The sequence below is a fragment of the Parasteatoda tepidariorum genome, chromosome 7 (assembly GCF_982258835.1).
Source record: "Parasteatoda tepidariorum strain Cologne lab strain chromosome 7, Ptep-v5.0, whole genome shotgun sequence".
Classification (NCBI taxonomy): Eukaryota; Metazoa; Arthropoda; class Arachnida; order Araneae; family Theridiidae; genus Parasteatoda; species Parasteatoda tepidariorum.
Window position 1 is genome coordinate 49,050,128 of NC_141761.1, and position 14,809 is coordinate 49,064,936.

At 29.6% G+C, this 14,809-nt stretch overlaps 1 protein-coding gene across 1 annotated transcript in view; it reads left to right on the forward strand.

Moving 5' to 3' along the window:
- Positions 1-14,809, forward strand: part of LOC107439320 (uncharacterized) — a 78,663-nt gene that overhangs the window by 33,861 nt on the left and 29,993 nt on the right. The window contains exons 3-4 of the mRNA XM_043042697.3: positions 9,259-9,420; positions 10,880-11,093. Of these exons, the coding sequence (XP_042898631.1) occupies positions 9,320-9,420; positions 10,880-11,093 (315 nt within the window). The 5' untranslated portion in view covers positions 9,259-9,319. The remainder of the gene's footprint in view (positions 1-9,258; positions 9,421-10,879; positions 11,094-14,809) is intronic.

Consider the following 14,809-nt stretch of genomic DNA (forward strand, 5'->3'; position numbering starts at 1 on the left):
TCTCCAAATAGCCGACTAATAATAGTAAAATTAAGTGCAGAGGACAAGGTAGAGCAAGACCCGTTTTCTGTGTAAAAGTCAATGCTCACAGGCTCTTAATTCATTTGAAAATTTATGCTGTTTTCGGCTTATAATTGTTAAAAAAAACAACACTAGCTGGGTTTGTAACACGCTCTGTGAGAGGCTCATGCTATACAACCATACTTCAAAATCGGGTATTTTCAGAATTGTTGGGAAATATGCACTAAAAGACACTGTATGGCTGTAAATCAGCACACCTCCACTTATTGCGTCGTTTGTTCGAAGGGTCTTAGAACAGCATCTTGGTAATCGCGTCATCTGAAACTATGGGTTCCATGATCCCCCGATCTCCCTCCTAAGAATTTCTGATTTTAGAGATATCTCAATTTTGGGGTATACATGTGCAATTCACAAACTTTGCTGGATTTGAAACACCATTAAATGTGAGATTGATAATAACCCTCATGCTATGTTACACTCGGCTACATTGTCTACAGTTTTCTTTCTGTATGCTATGTGTAATTGCCTGTATTAGCACCCATGTAGGAATTTTGTTATCCGAACTAGCTTTTCGCTTTTTTCGATTTGTGTTGTCATAATTGTCTTACCTCCTTTATATTCAAATTCCCAATGTGCGTTACGATTGCTAGCTTTGTGACCACGCTGAGAGCTGCTTTTTGAGCCCCGTGCATTAACGCGTCCGATTTTTGTTCAACATGTACAATTAAAATTCTGCTCCAGGTTTTTGCATGCCCTGAACATTTTGAGACGAAAAAAAAGTGGATACTGCTATTCGAAAAATTCGAGATTCAGTACCTATAACCATAACCGTGAGTGCCACTTTGCTGTCGATCTCAAATGTCTAGCTTATACCTCTGAAATATGCTCCGAGCTTAAATCTCATCTTGCAAGTAGGCCGATTTTTTTTTAAAATCACCCTGAATGTCTTTTGTTCACTTCTTGATACCTAGCGAGAATGATAAAAGAAAAGTGGCCAAAATTTATTTCTTAAAGCAAAGAGAAATTAACCATAATTTCTCTTAAGAAAGTAAGTATTTGGAAACTTTATTAAAATAATTACCTCAAAACTGGTTGTTGTTTAAATTAAAATGAATTTTTTAAAACTGCAATCATGCAACATTGACATTAATGTTAAACGAAAGAGCTGAGCTAAGCCTAACCTTGGAGTGAGTTGATACATTTGACAGGCTTCGCTTCTACTATTTAGGTTGTCCCGTATCAGCAATACAATAACCTATAGAGATCAATGATTTGGACGAATAAGACTTAACATTATTACGCTTAAAATTACTCGGGACTGTCAAATATTATATCTCTTTAATTTTTGATAACTTTCATTAATCTGTGTATTTGTTTCTAGCACCCGTTTTCACTTCAGCATTTAAATTTTCAAAATTTTTTTCGTAATTTTAAACCAATTTTTTGTAAAATTTTGTCTTTTATTTTTTTTAATCAGATTGTACAGGGATCGGGAGAATATTTTCTCCCTTTTCTAATCTGTGTATAAATTGGGGAAGTAGCCTAACGAATGAGTGGTTCTGTAATCTATCCGTGGGCTTTGAGCTAAGACGCATAATCACCCTTGTGGTGCTCTCTTGTCAAATGAAAGGCACACCTTCTTGACTTAATTCACAAAAAGCAGGTGGCTGGAGAGCTTGGGTTCTCCAACTGTCATTAGAAGCAACAAAGAAGTTTTTCTAGCTGTCTATTCTATATTTTTTTTTCACTTTAATGAATTTTCCGTTTATATTCATTTTAAATTATCAGTATTTATTAATTGTGACTCAGTTTAAATAAGTTATACTTAATCACGTACTGAATTGAAATACAGCTTTTTCCGGCAGCAAACATTACATCTATATTTTTTACAGCAGTAAAGTTAACATTTCAATTTAAAAAAAACGCTTTTATAGTTTTTTTTTTAAAACTATGTCAATATAAAAAATAATTTTTGGTAAAAATTATTTTTTACATATATTACACATCTATAGGAGATATAATCATTTAAGTTAATTTTTTAAGAAGTTGACATTTATACTGGGTTGTAATAAAATATAAAAAGTAAGCATATTAAAAATTTTAATATTACTCACATATATAGTTTCAATGCTTTTGATTAATAATAAAATAATATTTATTAATTTAAAAGGTTTTGCGGGGAGATAAAAAAAGTGATCCCAAATAGAAAAATAATAAATAATTATGTGGTAGTTAATGTAAAAAGAAAAATCACTTCCTAGAAAAATTATCTAAATATTTTTTAAGCATGCTGAGTAATTATTTATTCAAAAAGGAATTCCGAGTAATTAGTAGTTAATTCATTATTTTTTTTTTTTTTGAAGACATCCAATATAATCTTCAAAAATAAATTAACGAACATGGATAACAATCAGAACACTTTTTATTTCAAACCCTTAATTGCAATTATTTTCCTTTCAAAGAAAATATATTTATTTTTAAAGTAGTTGACAAGTGGGTTATTTATTTAAATGTTCTGCAGAAAAAAGCTTAGCAGTTTCAAATTATTGTAGCTCTTATAGACATAAGTTCAACTTAGTAGTACAATAACATAGTGGTATGGTGAAAATATTCTTAAAAATACTTTAGTCTGATTAAAAAGAAATATTAAGTAAGAATACTTAAAAGAAATGTTCAAAAAAGGAAATACTAAACAAAACTGCCATTTTATTATTTTCATTAATTAAACTTGATCTCATTTTATAAGTTTCCATTCATATTTTAATTCAATTTAGGAACCGATAATACATTTTCCAATCTGTAACAATGTTAATATCACGAATTTAAATTTAATAAAATGAATTTAAATTTAATTAAAAAGAAACTTCAAAATGTAATGCCTGTTGACTTCTTTTTTCAAAACTTATCGTTTGGTAAATAACAGTGATGCATTTTTATTTTATTTATTCATTTATTTTTTATTTATTTATTTGTATATATATTTTTAATTCAGTCTTAATCCGTATAAATTTTTTATACTTATACTTTTCATTATAAAAAACAAACATTCTCTGATTTTCTTATTAACTAACTTCAATATCAATTTCATCAATTGCATTTCCCTGACAATTTCAAAACTATTTTCAAAGAGATTTGTATCAATTTAAAATTTCGAAATATAAAAAAAACTTGAAAATAAATATAAAGTCTTATGAAATTTTTACTTAAAGAATTTTAACTGGGAAGAAGCGGAGTGATAGGAAATGAGAGACTTCAACTTTTTTTCTCTCTCTTTGAAACATCGGGAAAAGTTTCCTATTATACAGATAAGAATTCCCGATTGAAATGGAGTTGACGAGAAAAAAAAAGTTTTAATGAAAATCTTTTCACTAAAAAAGTTTTTGGTAAATTTGTTCTTATGAAGACTTCAAGAAAGTGAGATAGCGAAAACGAAAGAAAAAAAAACGAATGCCTGTAAAGTAAATGTTAGAAAAATAAATTTTTAGAGAAAGTTCTTATTTTATAAGGCATATAAATAATAAACATATAGCAAAAGCGTACTTTACACCAAAGCAATGTTCAGTAGAAGAATAATTCTTAAAATAAATTTAGATAGTAAATCAAGCATACGTATAGCACAAAGAAAACATTAATACAAATTCGAACTAGCCTTATAGAGTAAAATCAGATAGAAATGAAATATTTTAAACATGTTTAATTTGATAAGATTAATGTAAATCTTCTTATGAGAACTTAATTATCATAGTACGCAACTAAAATCAAACATGCATTTTGTATCATTGAACTTTGTATTCCGTGGAATGTTTCGCGGCGTGGGAAACAAGCTTAAGCTTTCTCATGCACAATTGGAAATAATTTCATTTAATGATGTTTGAAAATGGCCAAAATTGTCGTTTATGTAGGTAAAAACAGTTCAAAAATAGTGTAATTACGTGCTTTGTGTTGTAAGCATTATTTATTTGGTGTTAAATTTTAAATACACCCTTTAAAATGCGTTTGAATGTTCGATTTGGTGTTAAATTTAAAGTATTCAACAATAAAATTTTTGGATTTTTCAACACCGAATTTGGTGCGGTACCTCACCACAATTATTTCAGTGTGACGACCAGGTTAAATGTTCACATGAACATTTTTACCTATTATACGGGGTGATAAACACAAGTATTATATAAAGGAACAGTCCTATTTCGAGCACATGTTTGGCATTATTTGCTTGCAGCATTTATGTCCTTACGTTTTGAAGGCTAATTAGCTTTTTTTGGCATTTTATATTAATGATATGCGCATTTTTATCATTGTATGGTACACATTTACTTTTTTTCAGCACGGAATTAGGTGTGGTACTTCACCACAATAATTACGGTCTGGCGATCAGTTTAAATGTTCACTGGAATGTTCTTACCTATTATATGCTGAAATACGCACACATATATAATATCAGAGATCCGTTCTCTTTAGAGCACATTTTTAGCATTATTTATTTTTAGTATTTATATCCAGTATTTTCCAGTATTTTATATTTTTGAAATATTCATCTTTATCATTGCATGGTATTTTTTTTTGTACACATTGAAAACTGTGGTGTAATATTTTTCTGAAAACACAATGCTGCGCGCTTTAGATATCGTAAGTTTATAATCGAGTACGAGTTAGTATGAATCTGTTTCAAGGTTTCACGCTGCAATTCATCAACTAAAGCAAAAGTAGTTGTGTAATAAGGAAAAATATATTTTAACGCTTAAATAACTGTGAACTTATTAAATAGTTTTACACAAAAAAATTTCTGTTTCCTTTTGCTCTGTCAAGTCTAGTTTGAAATCATCTTAATATTCTCTCTATGCAAGGCATACGTTTGATTTACAAACTAATTTTCTTTTAAAAATCATTGTGGCGTATCCTAAACTAAATAGTTCGTACTTTAAATTGTCTGAAAAAGGACTTCAACGATTCCTTTGTGTTATATATCACGTATCAATGATACTTATTACAAGTTTTAGTGTTACCACAAAAAGAAAATGGGGTAATTACTTCACATCAAAAATAGTGGAATGGAACATTTCGGTATTTCACTATAGCACTTTGTACACTCATGTACTAACAATGTACGCTCATAAATCCGAATATGCAGCGCGTCACCCCGGATCGGACAGGTTCTCATAATAGTGTGCTTTATTTTCTGAGTTATAAGTAAAAATTTAAAAAAAATTTCATATATTATAAATAAAATCATGAATACATGATAATTCATACGCAAAAAGTGAACCTTCATGTAATAAGAGAAAGATAGTTAACGTTTTTTGTTGAAAATCAATTATTTTTACTCATGAATTGAGTAACAAGCTTTAGTTATCATATTGTTTCAAATTGTAACACATGCTACAGAAAATGATTTTTTTTTATTTTTAACAATTGAGTAAAGATTGAATCGAAATATTTCTTCTGTGCAGAAAGTTTGATGGTTAAATATTTCTATGTATGTAACGTATATACCATTATTTTTGTATAATTATTACGGGATAAATATATGAAATAACTAGTTTTTTTAAATAAAATATTTAAAACATTCAACATGTCAGTATAAATTGCACTATATACCATGAAATTAAATACACATCATTAATTTTTATGTAAGAAAAATTATCAGATTCAATCAGATGTTCACGGTTGGTTTCTCAGAAAAATAGATTACTATAAAGCATTGAATAGTTAACTTCTCAAAATATCGGTAGGCATATCTGTGAATTTCTTGCTAGAACAAAAGGTTTACATAGTCAATAAAGTTTCAATGTGCATTTCACCAACTAAAATTGATAACTTAGCGAAATCATAGTTAAAATAATTGTGTCTCTTAAACATTGCGTCAAGCGAATGATATTCTGCACTTTTGGTAAGTTGATTAAACTGTGTGATGAAATAAAACTAACAGAAAAACTCATTACCTTTCAAAGATTTTCCAAAAAAAGTCAAACCCACAAATAAAGAGTAGTATTTGCCTGAAGAACGCAATTGCGCTGCCATTTTTTGATTTGACATAGATATAAGAGACCAAAAAATGGGGTTTTTGAAAACTGTCGCTTGTGGATGCTTTAATAACTGCATTTATGTGAAGTGAAAAACATTTCAGTTAAACTAAAAAAAAAATCATAACGGTAAAAAGTTTCTGCGAAAAATAATTCAGTTACGAAATTCTTGCTCTTTCTGATAGAAAACTAGTGACCCTCTTCTATACATTATTTTACATTGCAAATACTTTAATGAGTTGCAAATAGACATTTAAAGCATGGCGAATCTTAGGTATTTTTTCGTGATATAACTTTAAAACTATCTTTATCCCACTGATAAAATCTTGATTAAACTACATATTTAACAGAAACTTTTTCACCAAACAATAAAAAACGCATGTGAAAAATTAGAAGAAAAAAAAACATCTAAAATAATAGAAGCTGTAACAATCTGAAGAAGTGTGTAGCTTTTTCAGGTTTCCTTAAATATTTTATTCCTTTGTATCAGCCTCGCAAAATAATCAATTCAAGGATCTTATTTGAATAAAATACCCATACACACCCTTTTGGCTGAGGAACATTCTTTTGAATCTTCTTTAAAATTTGTTGGGTGTAAGAGAATCAATTGTGGTACTTTTTTTTATTTCCACCTCACTTTAGGTCATTAGATAAATCTTTCTAGCATCCTTTATGCATGCTCTTAAGTAGAAAAGTTATTTTTACAGTTAAGAATAAAATGCGTGTTTCTGTATGTCTGGATAAGGATTAGTCTTTTAAATACGGCTATTTAGTTATCCCATTTTTTATTTAATTGCGTGTTTTTTTTTAGTTTTATATCACTTTTGCGTCTCTTTATATTTAAAAGGTTAATAAAATCTTAAGATACTGATCATCCTAAAATAATTTTCGACAGTGCATAACAATTTAAACATGATTTATTAATAAGCAATATATTTTTAGATGAATTCATTTATGCTCTTTCGAGGTATTATTGATTTCCATGGTTTATTTTTGTTTCCTGTTGTGCAAAAAAAAATTCGTTCAGTTTCTCAGATTATTTTAATAATGTTTTTCTTTTCATTTTCATTTTTTTCTGATTTAAAAATAACCTTATTTAATTATAGATGAATTTCAACTCTTAAACGCGATTGAAACCAGAATAAATTTGTCCGTAAATTCAACAGATTCTAAATAACTGTTGATAAGAAATCGTATATTTTATATTATCAACCGTCTGTTGAAACAAAATGCCGCTATGTGCTTGGTTTGCTCATGTTATCTTATAGACATAATCATTGGTTCAAGTTGACATTTTGTAGTAAAATATTTGCATGATAATTTTGCAAAAAAAATTTAGAAAATATTTTTATGCTATCGAAACAAATCTATGTCTTTCCATTTTCTAGGTTTGAAAGATAAATTTCTGGTTTTTTTTTCTATGTGAAACCAGTTGTATGAGTTTTAGAAAGTTAAAAGCGCTATTATTTTCAGACATGAATAATTAAATTGAATATCGATTGATTAGGGTATTAAAGTTTTTTGCTACATGATAATGTTTGCTTCACTGTTTTTTTTTCTTCAAGCTAAGAATAAAATACGATAATTGCTTTTACCTTTCTTTGAAATAACGAGAAATTTAAGGGTAGAAAATCAGGAATCAGTTATGTTTCAACAAATGTAACCGTCATTAAGTACTGTATGTAAGTTGATTAAATAGTATTATAAAAGAATTCAAATGGAATGAATATGAGATTTATTAGCACCAGAAAAAATTAAAATGTTTACTGTCACAAATTATACGCTATAAAATGTCTGAAAAAAAGAAAATAAGAAAAAAAAGAAGCAATAATTACAGCAAACAGCCACTTTTTTTCTCCAAATAACGTGGGCCAAAATCAGTAGTTCGATCAAATTTTGCATTTCATTACCATAAGGGGCAAAGAGATTGTCAGAGAAAGGGCAATCTCATCAGACATTTCGCTTTTAGCCAGAGAAATAGAACTCACGCCAAAGCCAGACGAAGATTCTACCCACAACACCAACTAGGCGACAAAGGAATAAATTCTACTCTAACATAATATTTTAATACGAAATAAACTCTTCCACGCCTTTCAACCAGCTTATGCAAGACTCTGACAGAAAGACTGATGTGGATAAAGCAGAAGTAATATAACCTTTGAAACCATACTTTCATTAAGGATCCTCTTTCACCATAGTTCAATTTCTCATAGACAAAGAAAAATAGTCAATAATATTTGCAAGAAAAGAAATCAGTACTGAATTATATTGAGCAAACAATTATTTATACATACTTACTTTCATTGTATTGCGCCTCTGAATCGTTTGAATTCGAAGTTGAATTTGACTAACAAAGTTGAATTTTAAATTTTATAAACTATGCAAAGACTTTACGAAGTTTTTAGCACTTAAATCTTTAATAATGCAATTTTATTTTTATTTTCAAGTCAGCTCTAGTTGTCAACTTACTTTATTTTTAACCAACTTTTAAGCGAAAAAACTAAATACGATACGAATTGGAAAAATGCAATCTTTGGCAATTCGTTGAGAAAATTGCTCAACAATACCACTATGAAGAACGGAATACGATTTCTGTATGAAAACAATTACAGTTATGTCGGATTAATGTTTTTGAATTAATTAAATTTATATATCTTAAGAAATCTGAGGTTTTTGAAACAATAACCGACCACTTAAACCTCTTAAACCATCGAAGTCTTAAGTTCCAAAAATGTGTAGTATAACCTCAAGAGTAAAGCCGAGTCTGAGAAATATTTCATATGATGCACATTATAAATTATAATTTCTATATTTTTCTTATTTTAAAATTTCTCTTTTTTTCTTATTAATTTCTTAACGTTTAGTGATTTCATTATGTTTATACAGTTTATAGAATGTTTATTTCTTCTGGATATGAAAGAATATGACTTTCATGCAATCACATTTGGGACTAATATATGTCAGGCATACATATCTATTTATGAAATATTTGTGCGATGAACAAAACAGTCAAATCATCTTTTTCTTTCTTCCTTTAAAAACAAAATAAATACTAAAAATATTGATTAAAAAATAAAAGAGAATAATATATATATGCCAAATGAAGTGAATGAATCTCACCATTCTGCTATTTGATTCTTATTTTAACGGTAAAACTAAACTGTTAAATCAAGCTTTAATTTAGCGCTTAACATGACCAAATGTGTTCTCTTTCCAGATATCTGCCAGATGAATTGGTTATTAACATAATATATGCTGACCTAGCATCCAATCAAGTTATGTCTCTTCTAAGTCACCGTCCTTATAGCCATCTAGATAATGATGATGATATATTCATCCACAGAAGACACAGAAAAGTTCACAGAAAGAAGTTACACAGGTATTTATAAAGTAATGTTTAGGTGAAATGATTGCGAGAAATCTTTCCATCCATGCTATGCATTTGCACGTGCAATAATTTTTGGCTGGCGAAAATCGACAGTATATTTCCTGTCCAAATTTTGTGGTTTATAAAAAAGAAATAAAGCTTCCTAAAGAAAGTACAGTACGGAAAGTAAAGTATTAAAGAAGTTGAATCAAACGTATTATAATGCATAAGCTAGAATTAAAGTTATTAATTGTAAGGAAATTTTACATAGAAATTACATGTTTATCAAATCAATTAATGTAAAAGATATTTATTTGAATACCAAAAAATTGAATATTAAAATTTTTAATTCTTAGATGAACCACCTTCAGCAAATCAATGTATGTCACTTATAAGCAGCAGATTCTGGACAAATTCGTACTTTTATTATATATTAAAAAAAAGATCCTACAACATCGATGTAACATTTAAAAAACTTAGTTTGAAATTACCCTTTTGAAAGATTGAGATTTCTTGGAAAGACTTTATTTTAGACATATTTTATTATAACATTTTATTTATCAGAATATACATTGCCTTATTTTGACACGTCCTTTAATTTGGGAAGTCTTCGTAGATAAAAATACAAAGTGAGAATCTTTGAGTATTTTTCGAATTAGTAACAAACAATCGTTACTTAGCTTCAGGAGTCATCTTTTTTGCCAAGAGTGCAAACGTTAAGACGCTAGCAGTTTAAAACAGTGTTCAGGTTTTATAACTTTCGATAGTTAAGATTTTATGGAAGAGAAAGTCAAAAATTTTAATTAACATACACAATCGACGCAATGCATAAACTATAAATGTTATTTACTCTTACTCACTAAACTATCACTTAAAACATGTATCCCCTCAATTCTTGGAGCTATAATTATGTACCATTTTATATCTTCCAAACAATATTTTGACAACACTCAACTTGACTGGGTCAAAAGTCATTTAAAAGTCGCAACTTGACATGAAAAGGGATCATACGAAAATAATAGAATTAGTGTATCAAACATTAAGACAATAAGAACGTTAACTTAACAGAACATTATTTTTCTTATCTGAAGTCGAAGTCTTACTATTATTCAAACATTTATTTAAATTTTATTTAACTTACTTTTTATCTTTATTTTTCAATTAAAAAATACCTATTTACAAACTACAAAATTTTACTAATTCTTATATTTTACATCTTAACCAAAATCAAGGTATCTAGTCGCATTTAGTCACAAAGTATTCTGCATAGATCCGATATGCAAAAGAGTCACTTTTCATGATTTTATGATATATTTAAAATAACCTCGTCTGGATTTTCGACAAATTTCTTACGTATATTTTACAAATTTTCTAGACATTATAGAATTTATTGTTAAATTAGAAAATTGTATATAATTCAATTGTTTGATTACATAAGAAATATATTAAATGCTTTTTTTTATTTTTGAAGGTGTTTATTAGGTGCAGTTGTTGTCCTCAGTTTATTACTAGCAGGAGTAGTAGTTGCTGCAATCCAAGTAGCTCTTTTCAGTTCAAAATCAATACCCAGTGGTCCTTCGTCCAATCATCGAGATTCGTCAGCAGCATTTGAAGATGCGCTTGTAGTTAGAACAAATTGTGGCGATTATATAGGAACCATTGAGGATGGAGCATTTGTATTTAAGGTAAATGGCTGATCTTTTATACTTTTCAGCATACGTAGTTTCTATTATTCATGATTTCGTTTTATTGAGCATTTTATTTAAAAGAAACACAAACTCTTTGAATTAAACCACATTAAATTAATTTAAGGAGCCCAATATTTCTTTAAAAAATCAACGTGTATTTTTTTGTGCTATCGTATCATTGAATATTTAAACTAATCGCAGAGACAAATCTGATCCTTCATCTTAACAGTCAGTATTGGGAATGCCGAGAGCAATGGGACTTAACATAAAGAAAATCAGTGTTGAATTTAAAGGGAAGCGACACTTAACCTTAAAAAAATATCAGTGCGGGATATAACGGGCAAATGAATACTGGGCATATGTACTTAGTCTTAAAAAATATGTTTAGAGTGATCCAGGCAAGGTAATCACATTCCTTTATTAATCAGATCATTGAAAATAATTAACAAAGATTAATATTGATTGATAATTAGGTATGATGTTTAATTTCACAAAAATAATTCGACAGTGTAAAAAATTTCTAAGAAAAAATCCTTAAATAAAATTTTTTTAAAATTATTCTACCATATCCAAACAAAACGGCCAGATAATCATAAATAAGATGGTAATTAAACTGCTAACTGTGAGAAAAACAGTTCATTAACCGTTTTCCCCTATTACGGTTAAGCAACTAGAATTTTTTCACACTAACTAAGCCCTCATTATGCGCATGCCACCTTATGCATATGCATGAGCTTGATTCAATAAGACTTTCCTTTATCCATTCTTGAAGAACATCATGATAACTGTCCAACCAATTTTCCTTAATAACCCTCATTGCCATCGCTTTCAATCTTTTACTGGCAATATCTCTGTTACTGAGCATAACATCTATATTTCTCCCCCATGGTAACTAATTTCATAACTACCATCTTGTTTTATTTTGACAGTTCTTGAAAAATGATTTATTGTTTTAGTATCAAATTCTACTGGAATAATTATTTGGCATCGATCAGATATGCCAATTATTTATAATTTCCAGAAATCAGTAACATAAGTATTTTGAATGCAGAGTGATGTTGAACAGAGTCCATTTGAACTATGCGCATGGTTCAGTTATCCCCTCACAATCCAGCTAAGGTAAGTTTCCATGGCTACCAATCCACATTCTAACTTAATAGTTAGAGTGGAATTTTTCAATGTAATCCGCTCCTCTCAAAAGTTCGATTTCTTGTGAGCCTTGCTCTACACGAGTGATTCGGATTTCTTTAATACGTAATTCAGTCATCCCCGGACCTTCCTTCAGACTTGGAATCTATCCACAAATGACCTGTTCGTCTAAAACTTCTACTTCAAACAAGTTATCCTTTTGTTTATTTCTTAATCGTAACTTCTGACATTTATGCTCCTTTCTAGAACAGGCTCCGGCAAACGCTACAAGCGTCAAAGTTTCACATATTTTGGTCACCAATCCCATTTCATTTACTGTTGATTTCAGAAGGTATGATCACTTTTATGGTGGAGGTTGCTCTCCATCAGTGGCGGCCATTTATAGTAAAGTGGATTTTACTTGGCCGTACGAAAATACATCTTGATTATGAAAATATTAAAAATGATCATGTTCAGTAAAACAATATATAAATCGTTTAGTGAAAATTTATTTTATTAAACATAATTAGTGATAGAGAATGGCCATTTCTTGACATCCAAAAAAAAATCCCTTAAAGGGATCAAATCAAAATACTCTGTATTGAGAAATCATACAGCTAGAATATCATTTCTGACGGTTAGAAATTGAGACTGGGGAGGCCCGAGAAGGACACTCCCAGTCTCCACAAATTTGAAATTAAAGGTGAATACAATTTTTCCTAACGGACAAAAGTGATGCACGGGTAGGAGATCCAAAAGTTGGCGATTTATCAAAATATAGCATAGCCAAAACAAAGCCAACCAGCATATCAATATTGGGTTTAAAAAATACCTTGATCACGAATCGCCAAGAAATTTGTGAGAATTATTACAACCATGCAGCTGAAACATATTTTCGGTTAGAAATTTTGAATAAAAAGTTATAAATAGATTTTTGTTTTCGATTAGATGCGACAGTGAATTAATAAGTCTGCATTAGTAATGAAATAAAAATTATCCGTTACGTTGATCGATGCAAAAAGGGAATAAATATTTTAATTTCGTTTTAAAAGCTTAAGTCTTTGATTTATTTTAAAGGGATAGGAAATAAATATGTAATGCCAATTGTGGCATCACAATTTTGATCCAGTGTCACATAGTACTCGTACTACTCTGCTCTATCCATTGGCCTCAATAACTATTAAAAACGTTTTCAATAATACTTCTGGGTGACTTTTATTCCGCAAGGTCATGTTCTCTTCGGCAAACGCGTCCACAAACGTTGTCTTATTTGTCTTGCGCACGTCTGAATACAATAAAGGCCAATCTGTTTTATTGCAAACAATACTTCTAATATTAACCCAGCAGTCATTCGATCTGTGTCCAACTTTTAAACATGAAAAACAGCCCTTGTGTTTCCGTATTACTTCCTGTTTTTCGTCTAATAAGATTTTTCTAGCCTTAAAACAATTTCCTGATTTGTGCTTTCTCCTGCAAAATATGCAGTTAAATTTGAAATATGATGGCATGGATTTAGTCCCAGACGACAAGTCATTTGCCGTAACCGCAGAGATGGATGTTTCAAAATCTTTGTCCCTTTTTCGAAGAAAAAAAATCATTATGCGTGAAACCAATTTTCGCCAAGGAGATACGTTCTTCGCTCTCAAATTCAGTTCCCAAAAATGATAATAATTGGGACAATTTACAGCCATAAGTATCACTTTCTTTGCTAATTATAGAATTTCGTAGCCAAACTCTTAATATATCGTCAGGAATATATGACTCTGCAAGAGGAAGCAACATGGCGACACATTTCTCTCTTGTTACACCAATACATTGCAGTGAACGCAGATAAGATTCCAATTTATCATAAAGTTGCATTATGTTCAGCTTTATTCCACAAAAGTTAATAATTCTCTTACATAATATTCGACGAGAAGTTGTTTCAGACCGAATCTTGTTTTTAAACATTCCATCACTGTGGCGTAGTCTTCAGCGGATGGTGGATAACTTTCTAAAATTTCCTTTGCTCTACTTCCCACAACCATACTCTGAATGAGGTATTGAAATTTGTCCTCGTCCTTCATAAACTGATCATCGTGTATTCGACTAAACTGACTCCAAAAACTTTACCAATCATTTACTTAATCTCTAAATTTAACTAATTCTATTTTAGGAAGATTTAATTTTGTCTTTTCAGCAATTACAGACAAATTGCTTTCATGATATGTGGAGGATGTTTCCAAATATACTTTCAATTCCATGCGAACAGTGCCAACTTTTTCCTTACACTCCTCAATTTAGTCATATTCTTCCGTTAAGTTTTCCGATTTGGCGTCAACTAATAAATTATAAACTTCATTATCTGATAGTGCGAAATCGTTTGACACACTCTTAAAAGATGAAAATCTCGATATCTTTACTTTTTTTTTGAAATCCTAGAATAGCCCACCTTTTGGCGACTTTTTTAAACTCGCCAAGTTGGCGATTATTACTGGAATCAACGTTACTTTTCGATTATTAAAAAAAATTAAATTATTACAAATCTATTAAAATATTTTTAATAGAATAAAAAATAACCTTTTTAACATTTTCAACTGGTACCG